This window comes from Coenobita brevimanus, chromosome 25 (assembly GCF_032717465.1).
Source record: "Coenobita brevimanus isolate Jiangsu-jjx chromosome 25, ASM3271746v2, whole genome shotgun sequence".
Lineage (NCBI taxonomy): Eukaryota > Metazoa > Arthropoda > Malacostraca > Decapoda > Coenobitidae > Coenobita > Coenobita brevimanus.
The window spans coordinates 13,628,867-13,648,823 of NC_136978.1; the positions used below are offsets into that span (position 1 = coordinate 13,628,867).

At 41.2% G+C, this 19,957-nt stretch overlaps 1 protein-coding gene across 1 annotated transcript in view; it reads right to left on the reverse strand.

The window, feature by feature from the left end:
• Nucleotides 1-19,957, reverse strand: part of LOC145393722 (uncharacterized) — an 848,279-nt gene that overhangs the window by 475,917 nt on the left and 352,405 nt on the right. Inside the window, exons 41-42 of the mRNA XM_080267765.1 lie at nt 4,532-4,676; nt 3,142-3,258 (exon numbers count right to left, since the gene is read on the reverse strand). Coding sequence (XP_080123891.1) covers nt 3,142-3,258; nt 4,532-4,676 — 262 coding nt within the window. The remainder of the gene's footprint in view (nt 1-3,141; nt 3,259-4,531; nt 4,677-19,957) is intronic.

Sequence of the window (19,957 nt, forward strand, 5' to 3'; positions counted from 1 at the left end):
AAGCCTCAGTTTCTTATCAAGGCTTTCATTGCAGAAGCTACTTTTGTTCCTTGTGTCACTCTACTTTCCACTTCTTTTGCACATTTCCTCTCTTTTCTATCACTGTACCCAGGTATTTGAACTCTCTCACCAATTCCAGTCTCTCTCCATTCACTGTAACATCACACTGGGAGTCACATTCTCCCTCAATAACCATCACTTTACTCTTTTCTACATTTACTCTCAAGGCACGATGCTCATACACATCAGCAAAACTCTGCACTAGTCTAGCAAGTTCTTGTCCAGTATTTGCAAGTACAGTAGTACTGCATCATCAGCATACAACAAATCTGAGATATTTCATCCATCACCATTCATTACCAATGTCATCCCCCTCTCCATTACTCATGTTTTTACTTCTCTCATCACCCCATACACATATATATCTGACAACCATGGGGACATCAAACAACATTGTCGCACGTCAACACTGATCGTGAACCATTCACTTAGATGCCCATTAACCCTTACACATGCTTCACTACCATCATAAAAACTCTTGACAGCACCTAGCAGCTTACCATCTACACCATACATTCGCAAAACCTAGCACCTAGCAGCTTACCATCTACACCATACATTCGCAAAACCTTCCACAATCCTTCTCTGTCTACTATGTCGTATGCTTTTTCCAGATCCACGAATGTCATAAACACCTTATAGTCCTTCCCATAAGCCTTCTCCACTATCTGTCTCACTGCAAATACTCGATCCAAACATCCTCTGCCACTCCTAAAGCCAACTTGTTCATCACTCACTAGGACTTCTGATATCTCTCTTACTTTCTCTATAATAATTCTTTCATATACTTTCCTTACCACATTCAATAAACTTATGCCACGTTAATTCTTGCTCTCACTTCGCTCACCATTATTTTTGTACATGGGTACAATCACAGCCTTTTTTCACTCTGCTGGCACAGTTTCACTCACCCATGCATTCTTACATATTTCCAGCAAGCACTTCATTTTGCATACGCCTCATCAATCCCAGCTATTCTCCAATTTTTCAGCTGCTTCACAGTGCTCTTCACCTGTGCGAGTGTCATGTTTCCTGACACTGCATTCCTTCTCTGCACACCCCCAAAACCAATCATGTTTATAGTGGCTCTGCTCTCTCTATTTCCATTCATCAGTATACTTCATCACCATGGGTTACTAATCTACCACCTACATCCTTCACACCTTCACATTTCTTTCCATTTTCACTTCTAGATTTCCACAACTCTTTCCAGAATAACTTCCTATTATCAGAGCAATTTGCATTCATTTTTCTTCTTAGATCATTTACTTCCTTCTTTTTCTCTTCACTAATCTCTTTACATGCTTCTCACCCTCAATACATTCAGTTCTTATTTCAACTGAACCCCTGTCCTATAACCACTCTAGCCACTCCTTCCTCTTTTCCTCCACTGCTCTCTTAACCTCTTCATCCCACCATGCCATACCTTTCTTCTTTGTTGTTACTCTTGCCGCACCACACACTGCTTTACATTTCTAACGTAGCAATCCCTATATGCATTCCACAGGCTGTCCAGATCCACTTCATTCCAATTCACTGATTCTAACTCTTCCCTTACTTTGGACCTGTATTCATCTGCCATTTCTTTGATCCTCAGCTTCTCGACTTTCAGCATTTCTCCCTGACTGCTCCTCTCTCTCCTGGTCCATCTCACTCCTCTCCCCTCGATCTTGCATACCAAAATCATATGATCTGACAGACCTCAACATCGTCCTCTCACGGCCCTCATATCAGCAACCATTCCCAGCACTGACCTCTCTACGAGCACATATTAATCAGACTCCTTTCAACACGATCTACGTTCCCTCTATATCATGTATACTTATGTGCATCTTTGTGTTTGAAATATGAGTTACAAATGCACAACTTCCTTTCCTGACACATATCCTGCAGTCATTTCCCATTATCATTTTCTCCTGGTACTCCAGTACAATCCATTATGTTATCTTCAGGACCAATGCCTACTCTTCTATTCATATCACCCATTACGATCACTTTATAGCTCCTGGGCATCTCTCCCACTGCTTCATCCAGCTCATTCCAAAACCTGTCCTTCTCTCTCTCACTCCTGTTAGAGTTTTCACCTCTTTTAATCTCTGCTTATCCTAAGTGTCTGTGCTCTCCTAGGGTGTTCATTATTATAAGTGTTTGAGTCTGTCATCTTGGAAAAGTTGTCCCCCTTATCTCCAAACCTACATCAAACAGGTCACTAACTAAAACTATCTATCTATCTATTGCTAGATGCCATAATCCCCTAAGGGGTGGCCATTTGACTTTGAGTTATTTGTTTTACAGGGAGGGGCACTAACCCTCCACCAACCCACTTGTTGACACGTAGGGAGCATGTATGGTTTGGTTATATGGTTACCAGCCTGCGTTGTAAATGGTTTCTTGGCTTACAGGAAACCATTTGGCTTGTCACTCAATGTAAAGCCACCTGTAAAGGAAAGAAAAGCAACAAGAAGTGACAGAAAGGATGGGAGAAATAAGAAGAGAGGAGGGCAGGCACAGAAAAAGAATGATAAAGGCTAAGGAAGAAGTCGGCTGCATTACATCAAGTGAGTGGATGATGGTCGCCACCACCTACCACACACAGAGATAAGCAGATAGATATACAACAGTTGACTGATGAAATGACTAATCACTGTCACTGATCTTGCACAGCAACATCAATAGTCACTGCCATCAAATAACTTAACTACTTATCTTTCACCCAATTCTTCTTTGCCACATCAGGAGAACAGGGGCCCACCCAGGGGTAGACTACAGAGTCCCAACATTTAAGGTGAGGATGACTAGCCTCGCTCACTTCTAAGTGGCATTATGTGAAGTATAAACCTTAATCTTCTCTCAGATGTTAAACACAAGGGGCCTCATCCATCTGGAGCACCTTATTCCACCAGGTATGCACTCAATGTAGCATATGGTTTCCTGGTTAACTGGGAACCATTTGGCCTGTCACTCAATGTAGAGTTACCTGCAGTAAGCACAACAATAACTGAGTCAGGTAAAGTACTTATAAAATGATAAAAAATTCTTAAAATATAATACCTATAATGAAAAAGGTGATATCACTACTACCTGGACAGGTCAGGGAAGAGGAGGGTAAATGTGAGGTGGTGTGTGTTGTCAAGTATCTCTCCCAATAACAATTCCAGTCTTGCATCCCACACCAGGCCAAGCACTGACAATGTTCCCCTATAAATACAAAAACAAACGCAACTTTTAAACAAATCAATATGATAATGTACTTAATATTGCATTATTGCTACCACCACATTAAATATTCAGCTTTGGAGAGACTTTCCAATTTGGAGGAGTTAGCTACAGCCTTCACTAACCTCAAACTAATAGAGATCTGTCCTACATTAATAAAACCTTCTGGTGGTAGCATAAAAATACTGGTCAGATGGAAGATTTCAAAATGGATTAGAGAGAGAGAGAGAGAGAGAGAGAGAGAGAGAATAATGTTACTTAACAAGGGCAAATATCAGTGAGGAGATGGAAGTATAGTATGTGTTAAGAACACTGGGAGGGTGGCAGAGAAGAAAACGAGAAATGGTTTCAAGTGAAGGACCGAAGTCTGGGAAGTGACAAAGCAAATGAGGATACAGCAAGTATGGAAAAAAAAAAAAGAGAGAGAGAGAGAGAAAACACTATGCCTGAAACAAAATTTCTTAAAGGTTGCAAAAGGGAATTAAGTTCTGCTTATATGAAGGCAACTGCAAGAAAGTTACCGGTACATCATCCTTCTTTACAAAATACAGCACAGTCTACCCTCATAATCGGTGGCGGAGGCATTGATGGCAGTAGCTGTAGTGATGGTGGTGGTCAAACTAACAAACGTCGCATGGTGGGAATTCAGTTTCTTGATATACATATACTTTTTCATTTTAGCTATATATTTTTTTAATGTGCGTAAGTGCTGTATGGAATTTTTGAATTGCTGCATTTATAAATGAATGGATCTTGAATTTGGCTCTCTTTTGGATTGTTTTTGTTTTTTCTTGGAAGGAACAGTTTGCGGGCTCCTGGCCTTTGGTTCCTTCTTTCTTGGATTAAAAAAAAAAAAAAAAAAAAAAAAAAATGAAACTGGGATATTAACAGTTGCAAATTTTAATAAAACAAGGTGATATTCTGAAAGAACAATTACAGCTACACAGAAAATGAAATGCAATATGTAACTACATTATGCTCGGTCCATTAAAACTTGGACTATAACTGCTATCTCTTCATCTTGAATGCTGAACCATAACAAGTAACCAACACCAGTACATGCTTGTCAAGACGCATCATGGAAAAGTTGTAAAGCAGTAGCACTGCCTTATTCTGCATCTAAGCTATGAGGAGAGACCTACTAAAAGAAGTGAAAATCTCTGTCACGTGAAGGTGGACAAACAATATCATGCATCACATTCACTGACTAGCAAGATGAACAAACTATAATATCATGCATCATCTTCACTATCACCTTAGTTCCAGTGGCTGTGAATCCTGGGGAAAATGAAGGGCAGAGGAAAGAGTAAGGGTGCGTGCTGGGTCTCCTCGGGCACCCCAAGCCACCTGTCCATCCACAGTCCCACCTGTACACTGGTCATGTCCTATTGCCAACTTGCCTGCCATACAAATGAACATTATACTTGATAAAATGATCCCAAAATCATTACAGGCAGTTCTCGTTATAAATCAGGAATGTATTCTGCAATATCACTACAGCAGACCCTCGTTATATGATGAACCAGGACTTGATGAATTGTTTAAAAAGATGGCGAAAAATTGGGTCTCGTTTCTATATATAGTAGCACTCTGTTTATATGATCATTATGATCCGTACAAAACTCCTGGCTGAGGCATCATCAGAATTTTCATTAACATGATGGCCAACACAGAAGCTTACAGTCATCTGTTTGTTCCAAGATGGTCTCTGAACTCATCACTGTTGGGTGTGTAAATGTCAGTGATGGAACAAAAGCACGGTGTTGGAGTTCATGCAGCAAATAAAGTGCAGTGCAGTTAAATAACTACCATTTTTAGTGAGTGGAAAACTTGTGTGTAATGGCTGCAAGAGCATATAAAGGTTGGGGAGTGGACTTTCTGACCAACACTTGGTGGTGGTGAAAGTCAAGGTTCAAATGAAATGGCGGAATAGGGGAAAGGAAGGACAGGAGGAAGTAGTTCGTACAAGGAGGGTGGAAAAGTCACACAAGGATGGAAAACAGGCAGAATATAAGAGAGAAGTGGAGGAGCAATTGGGTAAATGTGGATTGGAGCAGATGGGGGATGTGGAAGGTGTGTGCAAGATATTCACAGAAGAAATTTATGCAGCATGTGAGGTAGTGCGTGGCGAGAAGAGAAGCTGAAAGGGGCTGCAAGGAATGGCATGGTGGAATGAAGAGGTGAGAGAGGTTGAAGTACAAAGGAGGAAAGCATATACTGTAGTAAGTGGATGAGAAACGACAGTGTGGAAGTTGAGAGACGGAAGAGAGAGTTACATGAAGAGAGGAAGAGAGAAGTGAAGAGATTAGTAAAGGAGAGTAAGAAGAGAGTGGATGAGGAATTTGGAAGGAATCTGAGCATAAAGTGGAGGGAATGTAAGAAAATATTCAGGATTAAGGTAAAGAGAGTTAGACAGGTTGTTAAAGAAGTTAGTTGAGGAGTGAAAGATAAAAATGGTAGATTACTGGTGGAGAAGGGGGAAAAAGTGAGCAGATGGAGTGAACACTTTAAGGAATTGTTGAATGTAGAGAATGAAAGTAATGTGAGTACAGTGGCTGGGGAATGGCTGGGAGAAAGAGGAATGTAAGAAGAAAGGAAGAAGTCAGTAGGATGGAAGTTGTGGAAGCAATGAAGAATGTCAAAATGGGGAAAGCCCCAGGAATTGAAGATGATGTGGTGAAATGTTGAAGCATGGGGGAGAGATAACAGTAGAATGGATGTGGAAAATGTGCAGATTGGTCTGGGAGGAACGTAAAGTCCCGGAGGATTGGGAGTCAGGTGTAACTATTCCCCTGTACAAAGGAAAAGGGGAAAAACAAGTATGTGGTAATCATAGGGGTGTTTGCCTTCTTAGTGTAACAGGAAAAGTATATGGTAGAAAACTTTTTGACAGAGTTAGGAGGATCTAGTTGGAGAACAGGGAGGTTTTAGGAAGGGAAGAGGTTGTGTAGATCAGACATTCATTCTTAGGTCTTTAATGGAAAAGTTTCTAGAGAAGGGAAAGAAGTTGTGTGCTTCATGGACTTGGAGAGAGCGTATGGCAGGGTGGACATACAAGGATTGTGGAAAGTATTAAGAATATATGGAGTAAATGGGAAGTTGCTGAAAGTCGTGAAGAGTATGTATGAGGGTGCTAAGGCTGCAGTACATGTAGACTATGAACTGAGTGAATTTTTCTATATGAAGGTTGGATTGAAACAGGGATGTGTCATGTCTCCATGGTTTTTCAATCTGTATATGGATGGGGTTATTAAAGTGTTACAAGGTAGGGCAATGGATGTTGGAGCAGCCCTAATGAGAGAGGGCAGTGGTTGGAAACTCCCTGTACTGTTGTTTGCAGATGATACTGTGTTGTTAAGTGAATACAAAGTGGAGCTGCAAGGCTTGGTGAATGAATTTGGGAGAGTGTGTAAGAAACAGAAACTAAAGGTGAATGTAGGGAAGAGTAAAGTTATGGTCTTCAAAAGAAATGAAGTCAGTGAATGTACTGTGAGGTTGGATGAGGAGAAAATGGAAAATGTGAGTGCATTGAAGTACTTGGGAAGTGTGATGAGTAAGGATGGAAGTTTAGAGGATGAAGTGCTTGCAAGGGTACAACAAGGAAAAAAGGTTGCTGGTTCTTTGAAAGCAGTGATAAGAAACAGGGAAGTAAGCACAGAAGTGAAAAAGTCACTGCACGACTGTATTGTGATTCCAACTCCAACGTATGGAAGTGTAGCTTGGACCTTGTTGGAGGGACACAAGTCAAGAGTGAGAGCAGTGGAAATGAGTTATTTGAGAGGAGCATGTGGAGCTACATGGAGAGACAGACTGACAAATGAGGAAGTGGAGGAGCATTGTGGTGTGGATGCCGATGTGTTAGAAAGCATTAGGAGAAACACACTGAGGTGATTTGGCCATGTGGAGAGAATGGAGAACGAGAGAATGACAAGGAGAGAGTATGTGATTGAGCTGGAGGAGGGGAGAGGGAGGAGGTGGCCAAGGATGAGATGGAGGGATGGAATGGAGAGGTATATGAGAGAGGGGGGGGTGAGCTGGGAGAAGGGCAGGGAAGTGGTGGGGGGACAGGGTGACATGGAGGTGATTTGTTTGTGGCCACCCCTTACAGAATTAAGGCATCTGGCAATAGATAAACAGATAGAAAACTTGTTTTTAGACTTATTTTGGTGATAGGCAGCGAGTGAGGTGCAGTGGAGTGATATAACTATCAGTTCAGGTGAGATGGACACTTGTTTTTAGACTATGTTGGGTGGTGGGTGACCTTTGGCCAAAAATGTATCCCAACTGAACCCACATTATACCTGACTCAATATATGACAAATCATTATGCAGATAGATTTTATGCGAATGCACAGTTATTGAAGAACAAGGGCATGTGGAATTTTTTATATACAGTGGCCTTGCATCCAACATGCGTTTTTCAGTACTACCGGGTAATCACCTTTAGTATGGCAAACACTCAAAATATTCAGTAAAACAGGAAATTAATTTTGTATGGAAAACTTATGTTAGTAAGGTTTGCTTCACCAGATGTGCAAGAACTCTGGGGAGTTTGGGGGAGGGTCCATTATTCTGGGAAGTTGAAAAGTGCCAAAGGTAATGAGAACATGTACTGGCCGGGAAAGGTGACGTCACTAAGCATCAGTCTCCTTGTGTTTGCTGGTGTGCTAACATCAAAATAGTGTGTTGAATAATACCTCTATCTTGTGTGTGTGTGTGTGTGTGTGTGTGTGTGTGTGTGTGTGTGTGTGTGTGTGTGTATTTACCTATTTGTAGTAAACAGGAATTGAGCAATGCTCGTGTTGTCCTGTCTCCAAATCCACATTTATCAAGTCTACCTTTACACACATGAATGTCTTTCTCATGCACACCTCTTCCTCTAAGTTGTTCCAAATATTTATGTAATTACCTAATATACCTAATTGTGATATACATGGAATGTGCTATGCTCGTGGGTTTCTGTCGCTGTTTCTCAATAAGTCAAATTTAGCTTTAAACTCGTTTAAGTTTTTAGACTGGACGATCTCTTTGACCAGGCTATTCCACAAGTCTATACTTCTGTAAGGAAAGGTATATTTCTTGATATCCGTCAAGCAGCTTGACTTTTTCAATTTCATTCCATGTCCTCTTGTTGCTCTCTTATCCCAAACAAACAGATCATCTTTGTCAATTTTATCTACTCCCATCATGGTCCTGAACACTGCAATCATGTCTCCCCTCTTTCTCCTTTCCTCTAAGGAAGGCATATCCAGCTTTTCCAGCCTCTCTCTGTATGACAGGTCTGCCAGACTGGGGACCATCTTGGTTGCTGTTCTTTGTATTCTCTCAACCTTGTTTATATCTTTCTTTTTCTGTGGGGACCACACTACCGCTGCATATTCTAACCTGGGGCGAATCATGGCCGCTATCAATTTTTTCATCATCTCCTCACCCATATAAGGAAATGCTACTCTTATGTTAGTCAAGAGTTTATAAGTCTCTCCAACTATCTTGTTAATGTACTTTTCTGGTGACAAACTATCTTGGACCAGAACTCCCAAATCTTTCTCTTCTCTCCTTTTTGTGATTAATTCATTACCCAACAAATAATTCAGTGATGGCCTCCTGGTACTTTTACACATTTCCAATATTTTACATTTCTTTACATTAAATTTCATTTCCCACGTCCGGCTCCAATCATGTATCCTATCCAAATCCTCCTGCAGCATTTTACAATCCTCCTCAACCTCAACCTTTTTTAAGATCTTTACATCATCAGCAAACAGACTTGCATAACTGTTCACTCCATCTACCATATCATTTACGTAAATCAGGAACATTGCTGGCGCCAACACCGAGCCTTGAGGGACTCCATTTGTTACTTCCCTCCATCCAGACATCCTATCCTTTATTACTGTCCTCATTTGTCTGTCTCTCAAAAAGTCTCTCATCCATTCCAAGAGTTTCCCCTTCAGTCCTCCTATATATTCTAGTTTCCACATTAGTCTCTTATGAGGTACCTTATCAAAGGCCTTCTCTATGTACACACAATCCACCCAACCATCTCTCTCTTGTACCACGTCAATCACTCTTGCGTAAAAGCTCAACAAGTTAGAAACACATGACCTTCCACTTCTGAATCCAAAATGACATTCAGCCAAAATATTCACCTCTTCTAGATATTTTATCCATCTGTCTTTCAGGATTCTCTCACACAATTTTGCGACCATGCTGGTTAGAGACTATCTATCTATCTATCTATAGCCCGACGCCCTAATCCCGCAAAGGGTGGCCGCAGACAAAAAGCCTCCAAGTCACTATGTCACCCACCATTTGACTACCCTCCCCCCAACTCACCCCCCCTCCCTCATATACCTCTCAACTCCATCCCTCCACCTCATCCTCGGTCTACCCCTCCCTCTCCCTCCCTCCACCTCACCTACATACACCCTCTTAGTCAGTCTTTCATTCTCCATTCTCTCCACATGTCCAAACCACCTCAGTGTATTTCTCCTAATCTTCTCAACCACATCCACATCTACCCCACAACGTTCCTTCACTTCTTCATTCGTCAACCTGTCCCTCCATGTCACTCCATGTCAGGTTAGAGACACTGGTCTATAATTCAGGGGTTCTTCCCTGTTTCCTTCCTTGTAAATTGGTACCACATTTGCCCTCTTCCATTCTTGTGGCACTTTCCCCTCTTCCAGTGAGCATACGATTAAACTGTGAACTTTATCTGCCAGTTGTTCTCTGCATTCCTTCAGTACCCAATTAGAAATTCCATCAGGTCCTGGGGCTTTCCTTACATCTTGAGTTTCCAGTAATTTATACACTTCCTGTACCTCCACTTTTATATCTTTTATCACCGGAACATTTCTAATCACTCCCTCCCCTTCCACAAGCTCCTTTTCTTTAGTGAAAACTGACTGGAAACGTTTGTTCATTATTTCTGCTTGCACTGCCGCATCCTTAAAGACCTCTCCTTTTACTTTCAGTTTGGTGATTCCTTCCTTTTGTTTCAGTTTGCCATTAACAAATCTATAAAACAGTTTGGGGTCATCCTTGCATTTGTCTATTATACCTTTTTCAAAATTCCTTTCTTCTTCTCTACGTATTCTTGTGTATTCATTTCTTGTTCTTTTATATTCTTCCTTTGTTCTGTTGTTACCTCTCTTTCTCCAATTGTTCCACGCCTTATCTCTCTCTTTTTTTGTTATCATACACCTTCTATTAAACCACTCCTTTTTCCTGTTTTCTTTCCCTCTTACTCTTGGTACAAATTTTTCCACCCCCAAATTATAGAGGTCTAGAAAGATATCCCACTTCTTCTGTATCTCTCTTGTTTCTCTGAATTTTCTCCAATCCGCATTTTCAAAAAAGTTTCTCAGTCCTGTAAAATTTGCTTTCCCAAAGTTGTATCTTCCCTGTCTATGAAGCTCGTCTCTTGGCACGACGTTCCCTATTAACATCTGGAACTCAATGACCACATGATCACTCTTTCCTAAAGGACAGAGATATTTCAATGATTCTATTACATCGGGTTCTTTGGTGAACAGTAAATCTAACCTTGCTGGTGTGTCCTCACCTCGAAACTGTGTCTCTTCTTTGATCCATTGCGTCATCACATTATTCATTATTATATTTAAAAACATAGTGCCCCATGAATCCTCGCCGCCTCCCGAGTACCATTCCTCCCAGTTCACCTCTTTACAGTTAAAGTCACCCACTAAAATTATATTATTGCTTTTCTCAATTATTTTTTGCAAATAGCTAGCCATATCTGACAACATCTCATGGTATTCGTCATCCTTCCATGCTCTCGTCTTTGGGGGAACAGACACTACCGCCATATCTCTCTTAACATTCTCTCCAGTTTCTAATTTCATATATATCACTTCAGCCCTGCCTTCTCCCATTTTCACAGTATCTACATTTATGTTGTTCTTCACTGCTATCATCACTCCTCCTCCCTTTTTTTCTTTCCTGTCTTTTCTCCACAGTTTGTATTTACCATCTCCCAAATGAACATCAATATCTTCTCTTAATTTGGTCTCTACAAGGCACACGACATCAGGTTCATGTTCTCTTAAGAAATCGTTAATTTCGATCCTTGTCGATATGAAACCATCAACATTAGTACATATCACCTTCAAATTATTTTTGACATTTTTAATACCCTCTTCTCTCCTACTCTCTATCCGTACCACTTCCTCAACTTCTGATCTTTCACAGCCATCCCCCTTAGTTTCCTTCACTTCTATTTCCTTAAATACCACTTCCTTACTTTCATATCCAATACTCTCCAAAAAAAAGTATAACATTCTTCCTCTGTCCTCTTATCATTTTTTCCCTTTACTTCTTCCTTTAATGATTTTAAAACTTCTCTTTCTTCTTCATTCAGATCTTTTCTTATTATAATATTTTCCATCCCCGCCTCTTTGCTTAATTACCAAGTCACTTTAAGTATCTCATTTATTACACTTTCTGATGTAAACTTGACTCTCACTGGTCTTGTTTCCCCTTTCTTATAAGGCCCTATCCTCCTTACGACCTCAATTTCTTTTACCCACTTGTCTCCTTCGGGGTCAATCTTGCCTAATATTCCTCTCACCAGGTTCATGTCTCTCTCGAGTCTTACGAACCTAACCTTTTCTTCCTCTTCCCTGTTTCCAAATATTACTACACATCTGTTCCTTTCTACAGTTTCTCTCACCATTTTCTCTTTTTTCTTCAGTATTTTCACTACATTTTCTTCCATTTTTTTCTTGTTCATTTCCCTTTCTTCTTGAATGATCTCTCTTAAGCTGACTACTTCTTTCTGTTCTTCTTCTACATGTGCCCACTTTGCCTTCTGCTCTTCTAATACATTACTCACCTTCTCCGTTTTATTAGTACGCTCTTCTAGTTTCCTCCTCAATCAGGGTTGCCAAGTCGCACCCTGCTCTGCCCGCGGAAACCCAACTAAAAACCAGCCCAAAAGTAGCCCAACACCAATAATTATTTTAAAAATCTTCTTATTATGCGAAATTAGTGTTTTATATTAATAATTCATATATAGGTCCTTATTAATGCCTGAAATGATCACTTGATTCACTTAAATTTTCCCTATTTGCCATAAATACACTACTGCCCATAAAACAACAATGATTCTGTTGAAATATACTTATCATTACACTAGGTAATGCAACATGAAAGTGAAGGTATTTTCTCTCCCTCTGAGTCAACTTTCCATCACACTTATATTATTCAAAAATCTATATGATCATCATCACTGTGTTTCGTTGCTGTGTACGTCATATGTGAAATTTGCTAACATAATTTTGTTTGTGAAATCATTACAACACATTTTATGTCTGCATATTGCTCTAACATGAAGAGTGTTTTCAACTGTTTCATGTTGCTGTCTGTTTCTTCATTTACTTTTCATTAAATTATACTGAGAGAAAATCCTCTCTACTGCAGCAGTGCTTGCTGGCAACGATAATTGGGATAAAACAAAACTCTCTCCGGAGTCTCCGCACTGGCTGCATCCACTGGTCCCTGTGGGAGTATTAGGGGGTCTCTCTCCGCCATATGTTTAAACACTCTCTCTCTCTCTCTCAGTATATTGTCGTGATGTGGTTTAACTCCATACTAGCCCAAAAAACCGCGACGGTTTTCAAACCAGCCCAAAAAAACGCAACCCGCGACCGGTAAAATCTGCCCGCGGAAGAGCTTCAAAACGAGCCCAATTTGGCGGGAAAACCGCGACCTTGGCAACCCTGTCCTCAATTCAACATTTTCCTGCTTCAAATTTCGAATCTCTTCATTCGCTGTTTCATTGGATTGGATCAGACTCTGTATGGTAGTATCCGTATTTTCAGACACATCCTTTATCACTAGATTCTCTACTTTCTTTTCAAGTTCACTAATCCTCATAATTAATGTTTTAACCAGGTCCATGACATTGGTATTTGTATCAAATCTTTGAAATTCGAGTCCCTCATTGTTTACATTTTCGGCCATGTTTAATGCTGGTTAAGTATCTAAACAACTGTTACCGAAAAAAAACTACAAACATTCATGTATACTTTAGCCAATAAATCTTTACATTTTTGGTAGTCTATTAACTTTCATTATTTTAAATTTAAGACAAGACCTTAGGAGACAGGACAGACAAAATTCCTAAAACTACTTAAGGTTAGCAGCGATGGCTGGGACGTCTGCTCTCTCCGGCTGTTCGTTCGTGTGTGTGTGTGTGTGTGTGTGTGTGTGTACTGATTCACCATGACAAATTGCAACTGTGTGCATTTGCCAAACACTGTTTACACCATTTTAGGGATTGTTTTGCCTAAAGTCAGATTCTTATCTGATCTAAATCATTTCCTCCATAATGTTTATTATTTGTCTATAATGGAATTAGTACAGTACAGCAGTGTTGTCTGATGTAACTGCCATACTGGATGCGAGTCCACTAAAAAGCTGATACTGTACACTGAGTGAAACTGGGAAATTAGTTTTATATATGGCACAGAAACATTAATAAACAGTCTTTCCGTAATTTACTGTGGACTTCTATCTATCTGTTGCCAGACGCCTTAATCCCGTACAGGATGTCTGCAAACAAATGGCTTCCTTGTTGCCCTGTCCCCTGCCATTTCACTGCCCTTCTCCCAGCTCACACCCCCCTCTCCACCCCATCCCTCCATCTCATCCTTGGCCTCCTTCTCCCTCTCCCCCCCTCCACCTCACTTACATACACTCTCCTCGTCTGTCTCTCACTCTCCATCCTCTCCACATGGCCAAACCATCTCAATGTGTTTCTCCTAAAGGCCAAACCATCTCAGTGTGTTTCTCCTAATGCTTCCTATCACATCCACATCCACACCACAATGCTCCTTCACTTCCTCATTTGTCAGTCTGTCTCTCCATGTAGCTCCACAGGCTCCCAAATTACTCATTTCCACTACTCTCACTCTTGACTTGTGTCCCTCCAACAAGGTCAAAGCTACACTTCCATACGTTAGAATTGGTGTCAAAATACTGTCATGTAGTAACTTTTTCACTTCCATGTTCACTTCCCTCTTTCTTATCACTGCTTTCAAGGAATCAGCAACCTTTCTTCCTTGTACCCTTTCAAGCATTTCACCCTCTAAACTTCCACCCTTACTCATCATGTTGCCCAAATACTTTAACACACTCACATTTTCCATATCCTCCTCATCGAACATCACTGTCCATTCACTGACTTAATTTTTCTCAAAGACCATAACTTAACTCTTTCCTACATTCACCTTTCGATTCCGTTTCTTACATACACTCCAAAACTCATTCACCAAGCCTTGAAGTTTCACTTCGTCTTCACTTAACAACACAGTATCATCTGCAAACAACAGTTCTAGGAGTTTCCACACTTTGCCCTCTGTCATTAGGGCTGCTCCAGCATCCACTACCCTACCTTGTATCTCTTTTATAACCTCACCCATATGCAGATTGAAAACCATGGAAACATGACACATCCCTGTTTCAATCCAACTTTCAAACAGAAAAAATTCACTCAGTTCACTATCCACACGTACTGCTGCCTTAGCACCCTCATACATACTCTTCACAGCATTCAACAACTTCCTATTTGCTCCATACTTTCTTAATGCTTTCCACAATCCTTGTCTATCCACCCTGTAATATGCTTCCTTCAAATCCACAAAGGCCACATACAACTTCTTTCCCATCTCTAGAAACTTTTCCATTAAAGACCTAAGAATGAATATCTGATCTACACAACCTCTTCCCTTCCTAAAACCTCCCTCTTCTTCTCCAACTAATCTCTATGTTATTTCCCTAACTCTCTCAATAAGTATCCTATCATATACTTTCCTATCACACTAAGAAGATAAATGCCCCTATGATTACCACACACTTCTTTTTCTCCATTTCCTTTGTAAAGGGGAATAATTATACCTGACTTCCAATCCTCCAGGACTCTACCTTCCTCCCAGGCCAATCTGCACATCTTCCACATCCATTCTATTACTATCTCTTCCCCATGCTTCAGCATTTCACCACACACTCCATCAATTCCTGGGGCTTTCCCCATTTTGACTTTCTTCATTGCTTCCACACCTTCCATCCTACTGATTTCTTCCTCCCTTCTCACATCCCTCTGTGTCCCACCCATTCCCCAGCCACTTACAATTGTATTACAGTACTTTAATTCTCTATGTTCAACAATTCCTTGAACTGTTCTCCCCATCTGATCATGTTATCTCTCTTCTCCACCAGTAATCTACCATTTTTATCTTTCATTTCCCAAATAACTTCTTTGACACCCTGTCTAACTCTCTTTACCTCATTCCATATCAGTTTCTTAATTCCCACCCCTTTACACTTAAATTCCTTCAAAATTCCTCATCCACTCTTTTCTTACTTTCTCTACTAATCTTTTCACCTCTCTTCCTCTCTACATATAACTCTCTCTTCCGTCTCTCACCTTCTTCCACACTGTCATCTCTAATCCACTCACTGTATGCTTTCTTCTTTTGTGCCACAGCCTGTCTCACCTCTTCATTCCACCAGGCCATTCCTTGCACCCCCTTTCGTCTCCTCTTCATTCCACACACCACCTCACATGCTGCATGGATTTCTTCTGTGAATATCTGGCACAGACCTTCCACGTCCCCCATCTGCTCGAATCCACGTTTACCCAATCGCTCCTCCACTTCTCTTTTATATTCTGCCTTTTTTCCATCCTCCTGTAACTTTTCCACCCTCCCTGTATGAACTACTTCCTCCTGTTCTTCCCTTCTTCTATTCCTCCATTTCATTTGAACTTTGATTCTCACCAACACCAAGTGGTTGTCAGAACGTCCACTCACCCAACCTCTATATGCTCTTGCATCCACTACACACCTTCTCATCCTGTCATCCACACACACATAATCAATCATTACCTTCCATTCATTCAGTTTACCACCCACCCTTCTCATCACTCGCCACATATACCTGTGAATCATTTTGAGCCTGAAGAGGGTATTGGCTATTGCCAACCCCCTCTCCACACAAATGTCCACTAGAGCACTGCCATTCTCATCCACTGCAATGTCCATCTCAGCAGTTCCTTCAACAAACAAGGGATGAGGATATGGCATGCCTAATGTCTGACTTGGCTCGTATCTATGACTGGGGTAAAAATAATCTTGTTTTTAATGCACCAAAGACTCAGTTCTTAGATCTATCAACTTGACAAAATCTTCAACAGGAGTACCCACTAATGTTTAATAATATCCAGCTTAATTCTGCATCATCCTTAAACATACTTGGGGTTTCATTCTCTCAGGACTTATCTTGGAATGATCAGATTATATCCCTTGTAAAATCTGCTTCCAAGAGATACGGTGAGCAAAGCCGACTCCATGCCTTCTATACCCCTGCACAGTTGTTGAGTTTATACACAGGTTTTATTAGTCCCTCATGTGTAGTCCCTCATGTGTGGAGAGGCTCCCCACATACAGCTCTTCTCAATAGGGTGGAGTGAAAGGCTTTTCGCCTCATTAACTCTCCTCCTCTTACTGGCTCCCTTCAACCTCTGTCTCTTCGCCGCACTGTTGCATGTTTATCTTTTTTCTATCGCAATTTCAATGGTCAATACTCCTCTGAAGTGTCTGCTTGCATCCCTCCACTTCTAGAACGGGCGTGTAGCACCCGTCTAGCAACAAACTCTCATCCCTTTTCTGTCCAACTCTCTAATGCAAGAGTTAACCGTTACTCCTACATTTATGCAACAGGTCAACTCTGGAACTGTCTCCCTCTGTCTGTATTTCCTATTTCCTATGATCTCCAGTCATTTAAATGCAGTGTGTCCAGGCATCTCGAAATGAACAGATCTTGAAATTGGCTCTATCATATTGCTTTTGTTTTTTTTCTTGGAATGGTTTGTGGGGTCTTTGTCTTTGGTTCCTTCTTCCTTGAAAAAAGGAAAAAAAAAAACTCTGCAGGCACACCCCACTCACCAACTACTCCATCCACCTTCACATTCCCTACTTTTCCATTCATATCTCCAATCAAAAACACTCTTTCATTCCTTTCAAACTTTTCCATGCATGCTTCCACGTTTGTCCAGACCTGTTCTTTTACTTTGCTTGCATGATCTTGCGTTGGCGCATACACACAGAGACAATCACCCTCGTACGCTCTTATATCCTCCTTCCATCTCTTGCACACAACAATACAGGCAGGTCCCGAGCTTACGAGCTAATTGGGAGCAAGGATTTTGCTCGTTAGCTGAATTCTTGTTAAACGAAGTGAAGAACTTATGGGAAAAATATGGTTAGGGAGCAAGGCCTCTGAGCAACCTCCCCCCAAACCACCAAAATTGACTTTCTGATCAGTTTAAGCTGGAATACAAGAGGGTAATACACCTAACAGCATTAGAAAATGGAAGAAAAACATATTCAACAAGCAACTGGATGTCTTACTTGAGTTCAAGTGTCTTCTGTGACATATGCCAGCTGTGCTCCACCACTGCTCGGCTGGCTCGTTTCCTCTCTCCAAGACCTGAGACGATGCAGTGGTGAGAGGCTGGTGGGAGAATCAAAGGCCCAACTCCTCCACAATGGAATGCTTAGAAAACATGGTGATACAGTAATCCTGGGCACAGAAGAAAAGCACACTTCAAGACAGACCTTGACTGGGCAAGCTTGGCTAGAAGAACGTTTACAAAGATAAGGCAGGAGGAGGCTCGCAGAGCTAGCATGCGACTCGTTTCCTAGACGCCGAGGTAAACACGGCAGACAGCTACGGCGTGACCCTTGTCTCGATTCTCGTAAGTGTGGACTTTTACCTGCTCGTTAAAAAGGTGGTGGTGGAAATTCCAAGACCTCGTATTAGCGAATTCTCGTTAAGCAATTGCTCAGTAACTGGGACTTGCCTGTACACACTCCTTTATTTGCCGTCTCATTCTCGCCCACTCCCGCACATATACCCCATCCACACTCCCATTCTCTCACACTCTCACCTCTCCATTTAGCTTCAATTAATCCACATACATCCACTTTTGCACCCTCATGCACCCAGACAATCTCTCTCTCTTTCACCTCATCCTTTGCACCCCTTACATTCCATGTTGCAATCCGTACCATGTCCTTTGTTCGGTCCTTAGTCGTCCAAAGCTTCTGGTTCGTATTTTTAATTACGATAGTTGTTTTCCATGAAGGGGCACTAACCCTCCGCCAACCCACCTGTTGTCGTGTAGGGATCACGTGTTGGTTGGTTATAAGGTTACCACCCAGCATTGTAAATGATTTCCTGGTTTACAGGAAATCATTTGGCTTGCCACTCAATGTAGAGCTACCCTAAAAACAGAGTACCACTACACTAAGTGGGTGGATGATGGGTGTCCCCACCTAATAACTATAAAAAAAAAAATTTGTTGAGAGGAAAGGGGATGGGGAACTGGTTGAGATGGGGCCACTGATATGAACCTATAGGAGACAATACCCAGAGGCAGACCAAGGAAAAAATTTGGGACAAAATCCTGTATAAAGTACCTTGGGATAGGAATTTGAAAAGTCCTGTATAAAGTACCTTGGGATAGGAATTTGAAAAGTCCTGTATAAAGTACCTTGGGATAGGAATTTGAAAAGTCCTGTATAAAGTACCTTGGGATAGGAATCTGAGAAGGGAAATGGCTTAAGATAGTGACACATGGAAAACTGCCATCAAGTGAAAAGTCTCTCACACACTAGTCTTTATGTGTGATGTAATACAGTCTGTCCTTGTCTAAAATGGTTAATTGCTTTCACACCCCTACCGTGTTAGAGTAATATCGTGTTACAGGGACTCTTGAAACCCCCTATTTCCTTCCATGTCCCTGCCCAAAGTCCACTTTCTCCCCCCTTGTGGTGCAAAATTTTTTTATACCCACCAATTTTAACCTCCTAGAAAACATTAATATGGTTAAAAAAATTATAAAAGAGTATTATTGCAGTTAAAAACCACATTTTATTCACCTTATGGGAGGATAAGAGGAGACACACTATGCCAGAGAGGAGGTAGAAGGGAGAACACTGATTAAGGGAGAGGGGAGAACACTGGTTAATATCCTTCAAAGTTAATAGCACTTATAACACTTCTCACATCATCATCTATGTTATCCATGGCTTCTTCTTCCTGCTGGTGTTGGATATCCTCTTCCTGGAGTTCAGCAGCTGAAGTGTGTTTGGCTGGGAGGTAGATGATGCCCACTGGCAAGACAATGCTCCTATGATTCATCTCATCACCGCCCGCACGGTTAAAAAAACCATGTTAGCTTCATCAATGGCCGTGTTAGAAGCCATATTGTCTCCAGAAAATTGTACCATGTTAGACCATTTTCATGTTAGGGCAAACCATGTCAGACGAGGATAGACTGTATATTAACATCATGATCACCATCTTTGACTTTTTTTTTTTTTTCACACAAGCATGGGGCGAGGCTGTATCCAGAAAACAAAAAAAAGCATGAAAAAGGGTCACCTATCATTAGCATGTCCACTAAAATGGACTAGACATTCATTCACACATCATTCAACAACACAGAATCCTTGCACCAGCTTAACCCCTAGGATACGCAATTCAATCAACCGAATAGGCGTGAAAATTTGTATATGGAGCCCATTTTTCGACTTCTGCAGTAGTAAACAATATTATGCCAAAACCAGAGCATTTTAGACCAACTGGTTCA